The sequence below is a fragment of the Pelodiscus sinensis genome, chromosome 31 (assembly GCF_049634645.1).
Source record: "Pelodiscus sinensis isolate JC-2024 chromosome 31, ASM4963464v1, whole genome shotgun sequence".
Lineage (NCBI taxonomy): Eukaryota > Metazoa > Chordata > Testudines > Trionychidae > Pelodiscus > Pelodiscus sinensis.
This window is the reverse complement of record NC_134741.1, coordinates 1,029,486-1,045,013: the sequence shown is the minus strand read 5'-3', so window position 1 is coordinate 1,045,013 and position 15,528 is coordinate 1,029,486. Positions and strand designations below refer to the sequence as shown.

The following is a 15,528-nucleotide window of genomic DNA, read 5'->3' as shown; positions in this document are numbered from 1 at the left end:
CTGAGTAGAGGCGGGGGGAGCGAAATGAAAAAACGGCCAAGGAGGGATCCAACCGCGCGTGCGCAGCGGGTCGGTGACTCCAGTCACAGGCCAACGCTGGGGCTTAGCCCCGAGCCGCGCACCCAGCGTTCCACTCCCCCCACTTGCAACCTCGCGGAGCAGTTGCGGCTACTGCGCATGCTCCGCCCATAAGCGCCTGCGCCGCGCCCTAAGGAGCGAACCGTGAGACCAGCTGCTGGGTCCACTGCAGTCCCGGTGCGTGCGGGGCGGGGCTGCTCGGGGCCGAACTGACCGTGCGGGGAGGGTAGAGCGGGGTCCCATCCGCGGTGTTTGCAAACCGGCCCGTGGGGCCGCGGCGGGCGTTTCCCGGGGGGGGGGGAGGGGAAAAGACGTTTTAGCTGCAGCCCCTACAAACCCGCCGCGGCCCGGCCTGGCTCTAGGGCCGGAGAATCCCTGTTCGGCGTCTGCTCCAGGTGGCCTGGCTCGCGCTGGCAGGCAGGGGCCGGGAACCTACTGCCCGGGGACCCGGACATGGCCCCTGAAGCTCAAGGAATCCTACAATATTGGGGAGTCTGCCCTGGATTCCTTTCCCCGGGGCCCGGACACTCTAAATATATTAGGCTGGACACTTCCCCCCCCCCACGTGGTGAATGTATGGAGTTGGGGGGCACATCAGTGAGGGGTTTCCCTTCTCACTTGGATGCATGTGTGCAGCCACTGACCCCCAAAAAACCCTCTCCCCCAAACTTCGTTTGTGGAGGTAAGATGGTTCATGAAATTGCAGGGGAGGCAAAGACTGTGCAGGAGCCAAACTCACTGTAAGTGTGGGGAGATCCCACAACTGGCTGCAGGGCCAAGAGAGGGGCCAAAGGGTAAAATGGGGACAGGCAGCAGGGTTAAGAACAGGCCATGCCAGGAAATAAAAAATACCCCAATCAAGGTGGGGGGAGACATTTGCAGTGTTAGTAAAAATTCAGAAGAGAGGACAGAAGATTTTTCCCTCACTCCTGCTAGGATAGGTAGTGGCAGGACCCACTTCCTGGTGCTGTGTGGGTGGCCGGTGCCTGGAGAAGGTGCCTTTTCCTACCTGAAAGGTGGGTGCTGCCCAAGGGGTGAGATTCAGTTGTTGGGGGCTGCCTAGGAGAGCTGTTGTTTTGCCTCCTGCCCAGCACTCTAGTTAGGGAGCAGAGGTCCTGGGCTAAAGGGACAGGGCTGGATTTAAGCCCAGCTGCAGGGTCCTGGCTTGTTCTTAAAAATGAGTGGATTGTCCCATATTTTCTTTCTCTCTCCCCACCAGTGCTGGTGGGTCCTCCTGCTGCTAGATCCCTGCTCCCCAGCCACCTGCCCACCAACAGGAAGTAGGGAGTCCAGTGGCAGCTCCCCCAACTGGTCCATCTGTGCAGCCTCTGCTGGGTGTACTTACCTAGAACAACATTTCCTCCTCTCCCGCCCCCTCATATGTCCCCTCTGTTTACGCTATGTGACCCTTGGCCTGCCTGGATCTAGCCCCTGAATCTCAGGGACCCCCCCCCCCAGATATTGGGGAGCCTGCCCTGGCTTTCTAGCCCCCCTCCCACTGTCTGCAGCATACAAAATATATTAGGCTGGACCCCCTGGTGTGTGGTGAATGTGGGGAGTCAAGGCTGATGTCAGTAAGGGGTTTTGGTTTTTGGTTTTGTGGGATTTTTTGGGTGTGGTGTGTTTTTGTTTCTCACTTGAATGCCACTGACCCCAGAATGGTCCCCCCCGCACCCCAGTTTGTTTTTTGTTTATAGGGGAGGCAAAGTCTGAGCAGGGGCCAAACTGGCCATGTGGGTAGGGAGATCCCACAATTGGCTGCAGGGCCAAGAGAAGGGCCAAAGGGTAACATTGGGACAGACAGCAGGGTTAAGAACAGGCTCCGGGCCCTGCTAGAAAAAAATGTGGCAGGGGAGGGGCATTCGTAAAAATACGGGTGAGGGGACAGAGGGTTTTTCCCCCTACCAGGATAGGGGGTGGCAGTGCCCACTTTCCCAGACTGTGTGGGTGGCCGGTGCCTGGAGAAGGCGCTTCTTCCCTACCAGAGAAGGGGGCACTGCACAAGGGTGAGATTCAGGTTGAGCTGTTGTTTTCCTCCTGCCCAGCACTCTGGTTTGTGAGCAGATGTCCCATGTTAAAGGCCGACTGCAGGATCCTGGCTTGTTCTTAAAAATGGGTAAATTGTCCCTTATTTTCTGTCTCCCTCCCCATCAGCACTGGTGGGTATTGCTGCTGCCAGATCCCTGCTCCCCAGCTGCCCATCCACCAACAGGGAGTAGGGGGCCAGTCTCTCCTCCCCCTGGCATGTACATCTGCTCAGCCTCTGCTGTGTCTCAGCATTAGCCAGCCAGGGCTCCCCTCTCCCACCCCCCCTCGTTTCTGTCCAGCACTGACTGTGCTGCCCACAATAATGGCTGATCCATGTGAGCAAGTGCCAGGCGGCAAGCCAGTGTCTTGTTCCCTCTGCTGCCTGTCCATCAGTCCTTTCCATTCCCCCTCCTTGCTGTCGACCTCCCTGCTCTGCCCTATCATGCCCTGTTGTCTTCCTTTCCAGACTACGATCAGAGGAAAAGCACCTGAGGATGGGGGCATTTGCAGCATTTGTAAAAAATACAGGAGAGGGGACAGCACCCACTTCCCTGTTCTGTGTGGGTGGCCAGAGCCTGGAGAAGATGCCCCTTTCCTACTTGAGATGTGGATGCTGCCCAAGGGGGTGCAATTGAGCTGCTGGGGTTGCCTGTGAGAGCTGTTGTTTTGCCTTCTGCCCAGCACTCTAGTTAGGGAGCAGGCTAAAGGAACATGGCTGGATTTAAGCCCGGCTGCAGAGTCCTGGCTTGTTCTTAAATTGGGTAAATGGTCCCGTATTTTCCTCCCCCACCCCCCATCAGTGCTGGTGAGTTCTGCTGCTGCCAGATCTCTGCTCCTCAGTTGCCCACCCACCCACCAACAGGAAGTGGGGAGTCCAGTGGCTGCTCCCCCAGCTGGTCCATCCGTGCAGCCTCTGCTAGTTGTACTGACCTAGAACAACGTTTCCTCCTCTCCTGCCCCCATGCACCTCCCCTTTGCTTACACGACATTGGCATCAGCTTCTCATATGGACCCATAGGGAGGAGACTTTTGAATAATTCCACTGGGTGTGAACAGATGTCCCAGGTTAAAGGCCTGCTGCAGGTTCTGGCTTGTTCTTAAAAATGGGTAAATTGTCCCATATTTTCTGTTTCCTTCCCCATCAGAGCTGGTGGATCCTGCTGCTGCTGCCAGATCCCTGCTCCCTAGCTGCCTGCCCACAAATAGGGAGTGTGGGTCCAGTGGCCACCCCAGGGAGTGTCCTTCCTCCTTGCCAGATTGGACTCAGAGGAAAGCACCAGATTCAGTTCTAGAGCTGTAATACTCTATTCACTTAAGCAAAAACATATAGGTTAATGCTATAGACAACATGCTTTGCTTCCCACTGCCCGCCCACCCTCCCACCCACACACTTGCCAGTAAATTTTGTAACAGGCTGGCCAGTCCTGGCTTGAAATGGATCTGAGACCTACCCCGCTATGTCTCGGCATTTAAAGTGTGTTAGGAGACAGGGCAGAGAGCTCAGGAGCTGCTGCACCCCGTGCTACTTTATCAGAGGTAGCAGCACAGGGTGACAGGCAGCTAGTCTGCAAGAACAGCTGCTTTTTAAATTGGCTCCCCTCTCAGATCAGGTCCCGCCTGGCACTCTGCACTACTGCCTCTGATATACAGGAGTGGCAGCAGTGTGGAGTCAGGCTGGAACACACTGGCTGTCGTCCGCATGCCCAGGGGCTATAGAATAGTTAAGTGAGTCATAAGAATTCTTGAGGTTACTTGACTATTCAATTAATTGATATTTAACATCCCATGTCAGCTTTGGCAGGCACCAAATCATGTGAGAGAGGTATGCGGGGTGTCTCCCTTCCCTTTTGAATCCTAAAGACTTAAAGATAAGAAGGCTACAACTACACAGTCATTATGCTTAACAGGAATTTGGTTTAATTTGAGCCTTTATGCTGCTCAGTTCTGAGGTATTGCAGCTGAGCTTGCTTGAATACGAGTCGTTTTACCTGGGGTCCAGCATCCAACATAGGGAAATACGGTCACCCTCAGCCTGGTGCTTTCTCACATCGCCAGCTACTTGGGTAGATTTTGCTTCCTGAATGTTCACTTTAGACCAGGGTTTAAATGTGAAAGCTCTCAGATACTTTTGAAAATGATTTTATATTTGCAAACTTATTACCAAGATCCGTATTTCTGTAAGTAATTCCCTATCGTACAGCCACTGAAGTACCCACCTTACTTTTCTCTTACTTTATTGTATATACAAATATTTTGCATTTTATTTGTGTATTTGTACTGCTAATCACATTTTCTGGTGCCAGTTTCCCTGTGTGCTACATCTAGTTTTACAGTACATTCCAGTGAAGCTCTTCTCCTGACAGGCTGCAGAACACCCATGTCTTCCCCCAGTTCATCCCCTGGCCTTCAGAGCCAGGGACAGGACATGGCCGTGGTGGAGCTGCTGACCTTCGAAGAGGTGGCTGTGTATTTCTCTAAGGAGGAATGGGCTCTGCTGGACCCGGGCCAGAGAGCCCTCTACCGGGATGTGATGCAGGAGAATTATGAGGCTGTGAGTTGGCTGGGTAAGGATTACTGTCCCTCAGGTATGGGATCCTGGGTGGGCTCTGGAGCAGCTGGGTTGGGTTTGGTTTAGGGTCCCTCATTGCCAGGGCTCGACAAACTCCGTTCACTGGCGGCGCCTGCATGCAGTACGGAGCTGGCAAGTGGTTTGTCAAGCCCTGCTCATTGCCCCCAATATCAGGAATACCTGCCCCAATAATCCTGGCTCCTGTGTGAGAAACTGTCCCCTCCATACCCACTCCCAGGAGATGCAGGTTCAGGGACATAACAGTGGTGCTGCTCTTCCTACAACCAAGGTCTCCATGTGCTTCCCACCATTTTGCCCATGTTATGCCTTGGCTGGAGGTGTGAGTGGAATGACTCAGGCAGGAATGGTAGGTACCAGAGTTGTGGGTCTGGGTCTGGCTGCTGTTAGTGCCTGCAGAGTCCCCTTGTGGCAGTGGGCTGAGCCGCTGGAAGGAGGGTGTGGTTCATAGAATCATAGAATACTAGGATTGAAAGGGACCTTGAGAGGTCATCGAGTCCAGTCTCCTGCACGCATGGCAGGACCAAGTACTGTCTAGACCATCCCTGATAGACATTTATCTAACCTGCTCTTAAATATTTCCAGTGATGGAGATTCCACAACCTACCTGGGCAATTTATTCCAATGTTTGACTACCCTGACAGGAACTTTTTTTTAATGTCCAACCTAAGCCTCCCTTGTTGCAGTTTAAGCCCATTGCTTCTTATTCTATCTTCAGAGGCCAAGATGAACAAGTTTTCTCCCTCCTCCTCATGACACCTTTTTAGATACCCGAAAACTGCTATCATGTCCCCCCTCAATCTTCTCTTTTCTACACTAAAGAAACCCAGTTCTTTCAGCCTTCCTTCATAGGTCATGTTCTCTAGACCTTTAATCATTCTTGTTGCTCTTCTCTGGACCCTCTCCAATTTCTCCACATCTTTCTTGAAATGCGGTGCCCAGAACTGGACACAATACTCCAACTGAGATCTAACCAGCGCAGAGTAGAGCAGAAGAATTACTTCTCGTGTCTCTCTCATAACACACCTGTTAATGCATCCCAGAATCATGTTTGTTTGTTTTGCAACAGCATCACACTGCTGACACATATACAGCTTGTGGTCCACTATAACCCCTAGATCCCTTTCTGCCGTATTCCTTCCCAGACAGTCGCTTCCTATTCTGTGTGTGTAAAACTGATTGTTCCTTCCTAAGTGAAGCACTTGACATTTGTCAGTATTAAACTTCATCCTGTTTACCTAAGACCATTTCTCCAATTTGTCCAGATCATTTTGAATTATGACCCTATCCTCCAGAGCAGACACAACCCCTCCCAGCTTGGTATCATCTGCAAACTTAATAAGCACACTTTCTATGCCAATATCTAAATCGTTGATGAAGATATTGAAGAGAGCCGGTCCCAAAACAGACCCCTGAGGAACCCTACTTGTTATGCCTTTCCAGCAGGATTGTGAGCCATTAATAACTACTCTCTGAGTATGGTTATCCAGCCTGTTATGCACCCACCTTATAGTAGCCCCATCTTAGCCCCATGTATTGATAAGAATATCATGCAAGACCGTATCAAATGCCTTACAAAAGTCTAGGTATACCACATCCACAAGACTCGTTATCCTATCAAAGAAAGCTATTAGATTGGTTTGACATGATTTGTTCTTTACAAATCCTTGCCACCTTCCAAGTGTTTACAGATGATTTCCTTAATTACCTGCTCCATTATCTTCCCTGGCACAGAAGTTAAACTAATTGGTCTGTAGTTTCCTGGGTTGTTCTTTTTTCCCTTTTTATAAATGGGCACTATATTTGCCCTTTTCCAGTCTTCTGGAATCTCTCCTGTGTCCCGTGATTTTCCAAAGATAACTAGAGGCTCAGATACATCCTCTATCAGCTCCTTGAGTGTTCCCAGAGTTCTTCCCTGCCTGTGGCTAATCTCTGTGACATGCCGGTTTTTGCCAGTGTGAGGGGCTGGATACTGGGGCTGAGGGAGAGTGGATGAGGTAGTTCACACTCTTGGAGTGTTTTTTCAGGGGTAGCTCTGTAGTATAGAAACACGGACAGAGCTCTCCTTGCATTTCAGGCACAGGCTGGGTTTCCTTCTAAAACTTCAGCTTCATTCTCTCTGGGGCTCACTTGCCTCTGTGTGCAATGGAGATAATCAAGTCGTCTGTGTTGTCTTTTTAGAGTGAAATATCTTCAGGCAGGGACTTTTTCTTCCTGTGTGAATGTCTGGCTTCATGCTCAGGAGACCTGTGTTCAGTTCTCTGAATGTCACAGACTTCCTGTGTGACCTTGATCAAGTCCCTTAGACTTTCTGTGTGTAGTCACCTCTCTCTTTAATAGCTGTTATAGTGTGTGTGTGTTTTTCAGGGCTGGGAAGGATAGCTACGCTAAAGAGGGGTGATGCTTAGCTCCATATGAGCACCCCGATAGCACGGTGGGATCCTGATTTACACCATAGTTCCCAGGTGCTGCTGTGATTGATAATTTTGCTTTCCATAGTGACTGCAGTGCTGTATAAGTTGCTGCTAGCGCCACAGAGAGTCATTACGGCTGTTCAGGATGGGCAGCTTTTTCCGGAGCTCTGATGCCAGCAGCACTGGAAAAGTGTGTGGCTTATCCATTCAGCACACTTCAGAGTTGCCACTAAGAAAGGCCCAGGCTCCATTCGGAGGCTAAGTAACTCAGCCAAGTTTATTGTGAAAAGGAGCAGGATGCTACTGTCCCAGCTTCTTAGGCACAGGTATAGTGAGACTTGTCCCAACCCAATAATGGTATCAGGTCAGTCAGCAATCAGAACAGTGCCCCTCAGCCAGCATCAACATGCCCCTTCTGTGACTCTCATACATTGACACAAACGAGATGCATGTTGCGTTCCATGTGTTGCTACCCCTTTAGCCTTCTTCCTGTTTGTTTGAACAAAACATCCGTATCCATTATCACCACATTCTGCTCATGTGCAGAAAGGTAAATGTGTTCCTGAGCCACCTCTTAGGACTGTGTGTTTGCAGTTACTGCAGAGATCGGTGTGTTGATTGGCCTCCTCCTGCTCAGGAATGTGCTTGCCTGGTTAGTTGGTACACAGTGCCCCACCCTTCTGGCAAAGCCCAGCCTGTTCTAGTTCAAAAATAATAACCATAAACAAGATAATCATAGTCATCAGGTCAGAACGTTCTCCATGACATGGCACACAGTATGCTTCGCACAAGGATTCTTGCAGTTGTGTAACAGCAGTAGCACAATGCTCTCCATGGTAATGTCACAGGTGGATCTTCTGAACTCTAGATGAAGGTCTGAGAAGGAGTGGGGCCGAAGCCAAGGGGAACATGCTCAGAAAGTGTAAAGGTGATAGATTCTGTGCAGCCCTGGAGGGGCACCAAATCAAAGGCCAGGCTTGCCACAGGAGCCAGACTGGGAAACTACACAAAGGCTGCTGCTGGTAGAGTAGAACTGAGGCTGCAGAGGGAGCTGAGGAATGCCCACTAGCACCAGAGAAGCAACATGGCCCAGCTCTGCCCTGGCTTGCCCTGAGAGAAGCCCAGTGCCATCCTTGGCAGCAATGGGAATGGCAACTTTTGTGGGCAGCTGGTGCTGTGCTAAAAAGAAGCACCCAGGATCTTTTTCAGAGGGATAAGGCAACACGCCACATTTATTGAACATACATAGATTAATCAATACTTTGTCATATGTATATGATACATTACACTTATGCGCATGCTCTCTCACTCACACTCTCTCTCTCTCTCGCTCCGTCTTGTTGTTACCAATAGTTGCTCCCCCATCTGCACTGGCCAGGTGCATTAGATGGGGGAGGGGTGGTGCTGGGCTTCTTTCAATCTGGATCCATGCTCCAGTGTTGATGAGATGGAAACCTGGGGTCCCTCTGCAAGATGCCTCATATTTATCCCTCTCATGCAGCCAATTAGTTATCACCTTGTCTTTCTTAATGCTTCTTGAAAGAGAGTTCTTTGAAGGGCAGGCACTTGCTGCTTGATTTCCAAGGCAGTCTGTATGTCCAGTCTTCTATTCAATGAGCTCACTTCACAGGTATTGTCTGGGATCTGGCTCCCAGCCCCTCTGTACCCTTGCAACTGTTGCTGGATGTGCTCACTTTTCATTCTCCATTCACACCTCATTCATTTCAACAGGGCAACCAAAAAAAGGGGAGAGTTCTATTCTATTCCTAGCAAAAGACATTTTTCTTTACCTTAACTATTTCTAAGACCTATAGCATAAAGAGCTTGATATAAAGTTTTTATGGAAAAGACTGGATACAAGGTTTCTCTTAATACAAGGATTCTATAAGAAAGCTTAACAAAGATATATCTAAAAGAACAATATATATATAATATCTTAATACAAAGTTATATGAGAATGATACATGGTCATATGGAAATGTTAGAGATTTACCTACACTGGCAGGGCCCACCCAGACACAGGCAACTGGGATCAGGAGTGTGGAACATAGGCAGGACCTGAAGCAACCAGCCAAGGATTAACTTAGATGATCAGGCAACTTCTTCTGCCTCCTTCTGGCCCAAGTAGAGCATCTGAGCCAAAGATCAGGGCCAGCCCAGCCCACCAGCCAGGAGTTTTTTGGACAGAGGCTTGGGGAGCTAGAGCTCTGCTGGGTCCTTCCTCTCCAAGTCCTAGTGACCTGCCATGTGGCAGCTGCAATCTGAGCCCTGCCTGGGGACCTTAGTTTCAGACCTGCAAGCCTTTACTAGCACTCCCCTTCCGAGCAGTGTGCTCCTATCTAGCCCTGGGATTCCAGGGGGTTGGAATGGGCTGTGAGGGGGACTGAGTTGTACCCTAGAGAGTTCAGCAGTGCACTTAGCTCCCCTGGGGAATGAGCTGGGCCATTCCCAAGGCTGGGGGGAGGGAGGGGGAGGATGATGCACCTTTACTGCAGGTCAGTGTATCCTGGGATCTTGTACTAGCCAGATCCTAGTCTCTGCAAGGTGGGGAAAGGAGCCTCTCTGGGTGGGTGACTCAGATCCTCTGGATGCAGTAATGGCACAGACCTTAATGAACAAAATCAGCACTTGGTTCATTGAACTCCAAACAGGATTTCCAGTCTCCAAAACTGATGTGATCTCCTGGGTAGAGCGAGAGGAGGAGTTCTGGGTTCCAGATCCCCGGAGTTGTGAGGAAGGAGTGATCATCAGCAACACCCACACAGGTGAGCAATCAGTTAAACTGACTCAGAAACCAATATCTGTCACCTTATAGCAGGTGTAATTTGTGTGTTTTCATGAAGTCTAACAGATTATTCAGCCTGTCTTCAACTCGAGTCAAGAGTGTGGTGGGTGGGGAAAGGCTGGGTTCTCTCCTCTGTGGAAGAGTTGAGGAGGAGGAGGATGAACTCAGCTCACGATAATTTGACCATTATTTGAGTGTGTGACCCCTTTTCTATTCCTCTTTCAGAGTTTCCTTTCAGCTCATCATGGAAACTAACTCCTGTCTGGATTCTTTCTCTATCCCAGCAGGTGATGGGACACTGACTGAGAACCATGAGAAGTGTCTTGAGCAGGAAGGACTGGAACAAGTGGCTCCATGTGGGAGGTTATTGGGAAGATCTGAAGAGCATGTTTCCCAGATAGATGAGCAAGGAGAAAGCTGTGAGAGACAGCATAGCCCAGAAAGGCAGCAGGGAAACCATCCAGGAGAGGGACAGGGTAACTCCAGTCACAGGAGCAGAGGGGAGAAAAACACAGAAACCATTCAACAGAAAATCCCCCATCAACAGTCACCCTGCACTTGTAGTGACTGTGAAACTCTTATTGAACATCAAAGAGCCCACACAGAAGAGAAGCTCTTCAAGTGCTCTGACTCTGGGAAAACCTTCAGTGAGCACTCTCACTTTATGAACTGTCAGAAAATACATACAAGAGACACACCCCCTAACTGCTCTGACTGTGGGAAAAGCTTCAGTAGACGTGCAGACCTTGTTAGACATAGGAGAACCCACACAGGGGAGAAACCTTTCAATTGCTCTGACTGCGGGAAAAGCTTCCGTCAAAATCCACATCTTGTTAAACACAGGAGGACCCACACAGGAGAGAAACCTTTCAATTGCTCTGACTGTGGGAAAAACTTCAGTAGCAGCTCACAGCTTCTTACCCATAGGAGGACCCACACAGGAGAGAAACCTTTCAATTGCTCTGACTGTGGGAAAAGCTTTATAAGGAACTCAGACCTTGTTCACCATAGGAGAACCCACAGAGGGGAGAAACCCTTCAGTTGCTCTGACTGCGGGAGAAGCTTCCATCGGAATTCACATCTTGTTAAACACAAGAGGACCCACACAGGAGAGAAACCTTTCAGTTGCTCTGACTGTGGGAAAAACTTCAGTAGCAGCTCACATCTTGTTAGACATAGGAAGACCCACACAGGAGAGAAACCTTTCAGTTGCTCTCACTGTATGAAAAGCTTCAGTAGAAGCTCACACCTTGTAATCCATTGGAGAACCCACACAGGGGAGAAACCATTCAGCTGCTCTGACTGTGGGAAAAGCTTCAGGGAGAGCTCAGACCTTGTTACCCATAGGAGGAGCCACACAGGAGAGAAACCTTTCAATTGCTCTGACTGTGGGAAAAGCTTTATGAGGCGCTCGGACCTTGTTCACCATAGGAGAACCCACACAGGAGAGAAACCTTTCAATTGCTCTGACTGCGGGAAAAGCTTCAGTCAGAAGTCATGCCTTGTTAGACATAGGAGGACCCACACAGGAGAGAAACCCTTTACCTGCTCTTACTGTGGGAAAAGCTTCTGTCAGAAGTCACACCTTGTTAGACATAGGAGGTCCCACACAGGAGAGAAACCTTTCACTTTCTCTGACTGTGGGAAAAGCTTCAATAGTAGCTCACATCTTGGTACCCATAGGAGAACCCTTACGGCAGAAACTCTTCAGCTCCTCTGACTGCAGGAAAACCTTCAGTCAGTGCTCCTGTGTTACTAGCCATCAGATAATACATACAAGAGTCTCACCTCATAACAGCTCTGATTGTAGGAAAGGCTTCAAACACAGGTCAGACTTTGTTAAACATAAGACAACCAACAGAGGAGAGAGAACCATTCAGCTGCTCTGAGTGTGGGGAAAGCTTCAGTCAGAGGTCAAATCTCATTAGCCTTCGGAGGACCCACAGAGGGGTGAAACCTATAACCTGAGTTCCTTTTAAGCTGTGTGGCCAGGTGGTTGTGCTGTAGCCTATTAAATGCCATGCAAGCTTATTGGGCTTTGGTGGGGAGAGATATATCTACCCACTGGTCTCAACCCCGGCCCAAACCTGCTGTAACCAGAGGACAGGTGGCTATTCCATGGCCCTAGTCACAGAACTACCATGGCAGGGAGAGGTGTTTCACCTGTAGAGGTTTGCAGTGTGTGACACCTAATCTGGGGGAGTGAGAGCTTGTGGGATTCTTTTCTCCTCGATGTAGCCTTTTAGTGGCCTACATGTCAATTCCCTCCATCTTTAAGATCACACCCCCAGCTGAAGCCCTCAACCAGTATTCCTTTGAAGGTTTTCAATCCAGGAGTAGAGCGAGTTTTTTCTTGTGCACAAAGAGTGATATCCTATGCACTTGTTCAGATGTGTGCCACCGTGGCATGAGAGTTACTGAGAATTTTTGCGCACGCACGCTCACACACACACACTTTATAAATATACACACACAATTTAAATTGTCATGGAAGACAAATACTCAAACAGGATAATTAACAAGGTGCACAACTGTGCACACATGCACCCTGAAAACTTCCCAGCATGGCACCCAGTCTCACTCCCACATAGCCTTGCTCCACTGTTCCTGAGCCATGAGCTCCCCATCCTGTGCACCCTTTACCACCAAGCCTGCACTGTGCCCCCTTTGCTCCTAAGCCCTGCACTTTCTTCCCAATCTAATCCAGTCAAAGTGTAGTAATTTACAAAGCACAAAAACAAATGCACCATACCTCGTCATTGACTCTAAAGCTCATTCTGCAGTTGCAAGTTAATGACAGTCAGAAGATGAATGTAAGGATAGTGCCAGAAGCGCTATTTCTTCAGTCCACATTACTACACTGTATATAGGACATATAATCAATAAGTAGATTATTTCTTATAATATCTGCATGCTGTAGACCCCTATGACTGATAGAAAAGTCCCTTTAATATGTCATCATCAATTGCATATTCATTAGGCTGCTGAAGCACTCGCTGCTGCTGCAGCTCAGGCCCTGGCCAAGGCTGCCAAAGCATGCTGCTGGAGCAGGTGCCCACTGTGGCTCCTGCCCTGTCCCTGTCCTGGGCTTCTAGAACAAGCACTGTCTGCCAAACGGCCCACCCTGGAGCTGTTGAGTAGTCACTGTGCAGCTCTGGTTTGGAGGTGGGTGAGCCTGAACCTTACAGGGAACCTGCCCTCAACCCTTCCCTGAGGCTCTCGTCCCCAGCCCCACCCCAGAGCGAGCCCTCACATCTCTGCCCCAGCCGTTAGTCCCTTCCCACAATCCAAATCCTCTGAGCCTCACTCCTGTCACATTAAATTACTTTTTTACCAATACAGAGATGGTGTGTCACACATTCCCTGCCTATGCATATCCTTTCATGCAGTTGGGCTGAGCCCAAGCAGTGCCCAGGTATCTCTCAAAAACAAATGCTAACACCTTGTTTCCAATTTCCAGCAGAGGCCCTTTTATTAACAAAACCTGGCCCTTTAATTAATAGAAGCACCACCTTCTCAACTAAAGTTTATGAGTAGGGTCCTTGATTAACACAAGCATAGCCTTCTCCTTGCTGGGGTTCCCCAGTGAGGGGCTCAGATCAACAGCAACACAGCCTTCCAGGGTAAGGTCCCCTGGAAAATATCCTTACTTAACAAGTGCACAGCCTTCTCTGCTCAAGTCCACAGGTGTCTTTTGTTCACAAGTATACAGCCTTCTTGGCTCAAGTTCAATAACAGGGTACTCTTAGCACTGGCTAGCAAAGGGTTTGGCCCCTGGGTTGGAGATGGGGGACACTGTGTCCTGACCCAGGGCCCTAAGGGCAGGAAAACAGTCCACTGCTAGAATTGGTGGGGATAAGCCAAAACTCACCAACCCCCATGGGGCAATTCAAGTATCCCCACCCTGGACCACTTCCTACCATGTGTGACGGCGCGTTGGGGTTCCCCCGTCTCCTGCACCCCAAAATGGCACAAACATACTGCACCAGCCGGTGGAATAGAGGAAGTTTATTGCCTCTCCAGGATACAGCACAGCACAGATGTAATCTGGTCACAGAGCTGGGCTAGGATGCCTCAGGCCCCCTTGAGATGGGGGAGACTGGGCCCCTAAACTCCAGCCCCTTTCCCTAGGCTGTCTCCTCCATGCTCCCAGACAGCAACTAACTAACCCTCTTCCAGCCCTGCCCCCCAGCCAGGGCAGCATTCCACCTTCCTTTGTTCCTCTCCATGGGGGGGTGTCTGGCCATACCGGTTGAGAGGTCCCTTTGCATAGTGACTCATCCTGTTTTGCTGGGTCGTGGTACCCACGGCAGCCGGGGGGGTTACCCCAGAGCCAGCAGCATAGAAACCAGCCAGGTACCCCCACTACGTCACACCATGCAGCGGCTGCCTACCCATAGTTGCTCTCCATCACTGGGATTGGGGTCATAGCCAGGCTTATTGGTTGGGATGAACACTTCAGCAATGACCAGGGTGAGGAACACTCAGCTTGGTCTAGTGATCCTCACTGCCATGTTCTCACTGCAACCCTTACCCGACCAAGGAACTGTGGCCTGGGGGGGATTGACCCCCGCTGATATTGCAAATCCTCTCTCAGCTTCAGACAGGTCTGGGAGGTCCTGGCATGTCTGAGACAGGGGTGTTAGTTCCCCTGGCACTCTTGGCATCCCTCGCCAGGTGATCCCTGCTTTGGATCAGACTGGCTCACTCAGGATGGGTCTCCATAGCCCTGCCACCTCCTTGCCAAGTGCTCCTCCTTCCAACTCTCCCCTCCCCCAGAAGTCTGGGAATATTTATAGTTCCTGCCAGGGGAACACTGGTGTAGCTGAATGCCACCAGGCGTGCACATGTACTTTCTACCACTGCCCTCCTCCAGGTAGTAAAAGGAGGTAGATTTACCTCTGTGGCCTGGGAGCATGTGAGGCATAGCTGTCTTGCTCCAGATTGTGGCACCTCCCCTGACCGCAGTGTGGGGTGCAAGTACCCCCTTACATACCCCTAAAAAACTCATTCTGCACGTGTGGAAAAAAATCAATAGAACACTGTAGGTAACTGCCCTGAGTGTGTGAAAACCTTCAGTGAGAGTTCAGAACTTGTTGAACATGGGAGAATCCACACCAAAGAGCAACCCTTCAGCTTCTCCTGTGCCACGTCCGGTACCACATCTTCCATAAATGAAGGCTATAAAACCAATTGCACCAAATCCAAGCAGGTTTGCATGATCCCAAAGATCTGCCACATTTCCAGATTAATTTATACTTTCGATCCTATCTGAAAGAGCACACTGAGCCAGTCCTTTAGAATCTAAAACCAAAAGTTTTATTAATAATGAAAGAAAGTGTTGAGACTAAAATTGTTAAAGGAAACATTGAATACACTAATTGCACTGTTTCTGGTGCAAAATTGCAGCAGAGATGGAATAAATCACTATCTTAAATCTTTCTGGAGCACGTCCCATTGTTAGGGTGGGTCACCAGTCCTTTTGGGTTCAATTCATGGCAAAGATGTTCCTGAAGTGATGAGCTGGAATGAAGATGGGAAACCCCCAGGGAATCCTTTTATGCCCTTGCCCATGAGGAGGGAATTCCATTGTTCTCATGGGCTGAGTCTAGACTGGCAAGTTTTTCTGCAAAAGC

General features: G+C 49.8%; 1 protein-coding gene across 3 annotated transcripts; it reads left to right on the top strand.

Annotated features, from left to right (window-relative positions):
• Window positions 1-119: 119 nt before the first annotated feature.
• LOC102444620 (uncharacterized) lies at window positions 120-13,491 on the top strand. 3 transcript variants are annotated; one of them, XM_075912896.1, is made up of 4 exons: window positions 120-255; window positions 4,470-4,670; window positions 9,759-9,872; window positions 10,177-13,491. In XM_075912896.1, exons 2-4 carry the CDS (start codon window positions 4,484-4,486, stop codon window positions 11,610-11,612), a joined length of 1,737 nt encoding a protein of 578 aa, XP_075769011.1. In that variant the 5' UTR covers window positions 120-255; window positions 4,470-4,483; the 3' UTR covers window positions 11,613-13,491. The 3 variants fall into 3 exon arrangements, with proteins under 3 accessions (XP_075769011.1, XP_075769012.1, XP_075769010.1); XM_075912897.1 differs by having other exon boundaries at window positions 122-255; window positions 4,410-4,670; window positions 10,180-13,491; XM_075912895.1 differs by having other exon boundaries at window positions 122-255; window positions 4,410-4,670.
• The last annotated feature ends 2,037 nt before the right edge of the window (window positions 13,492-15,528 follow it).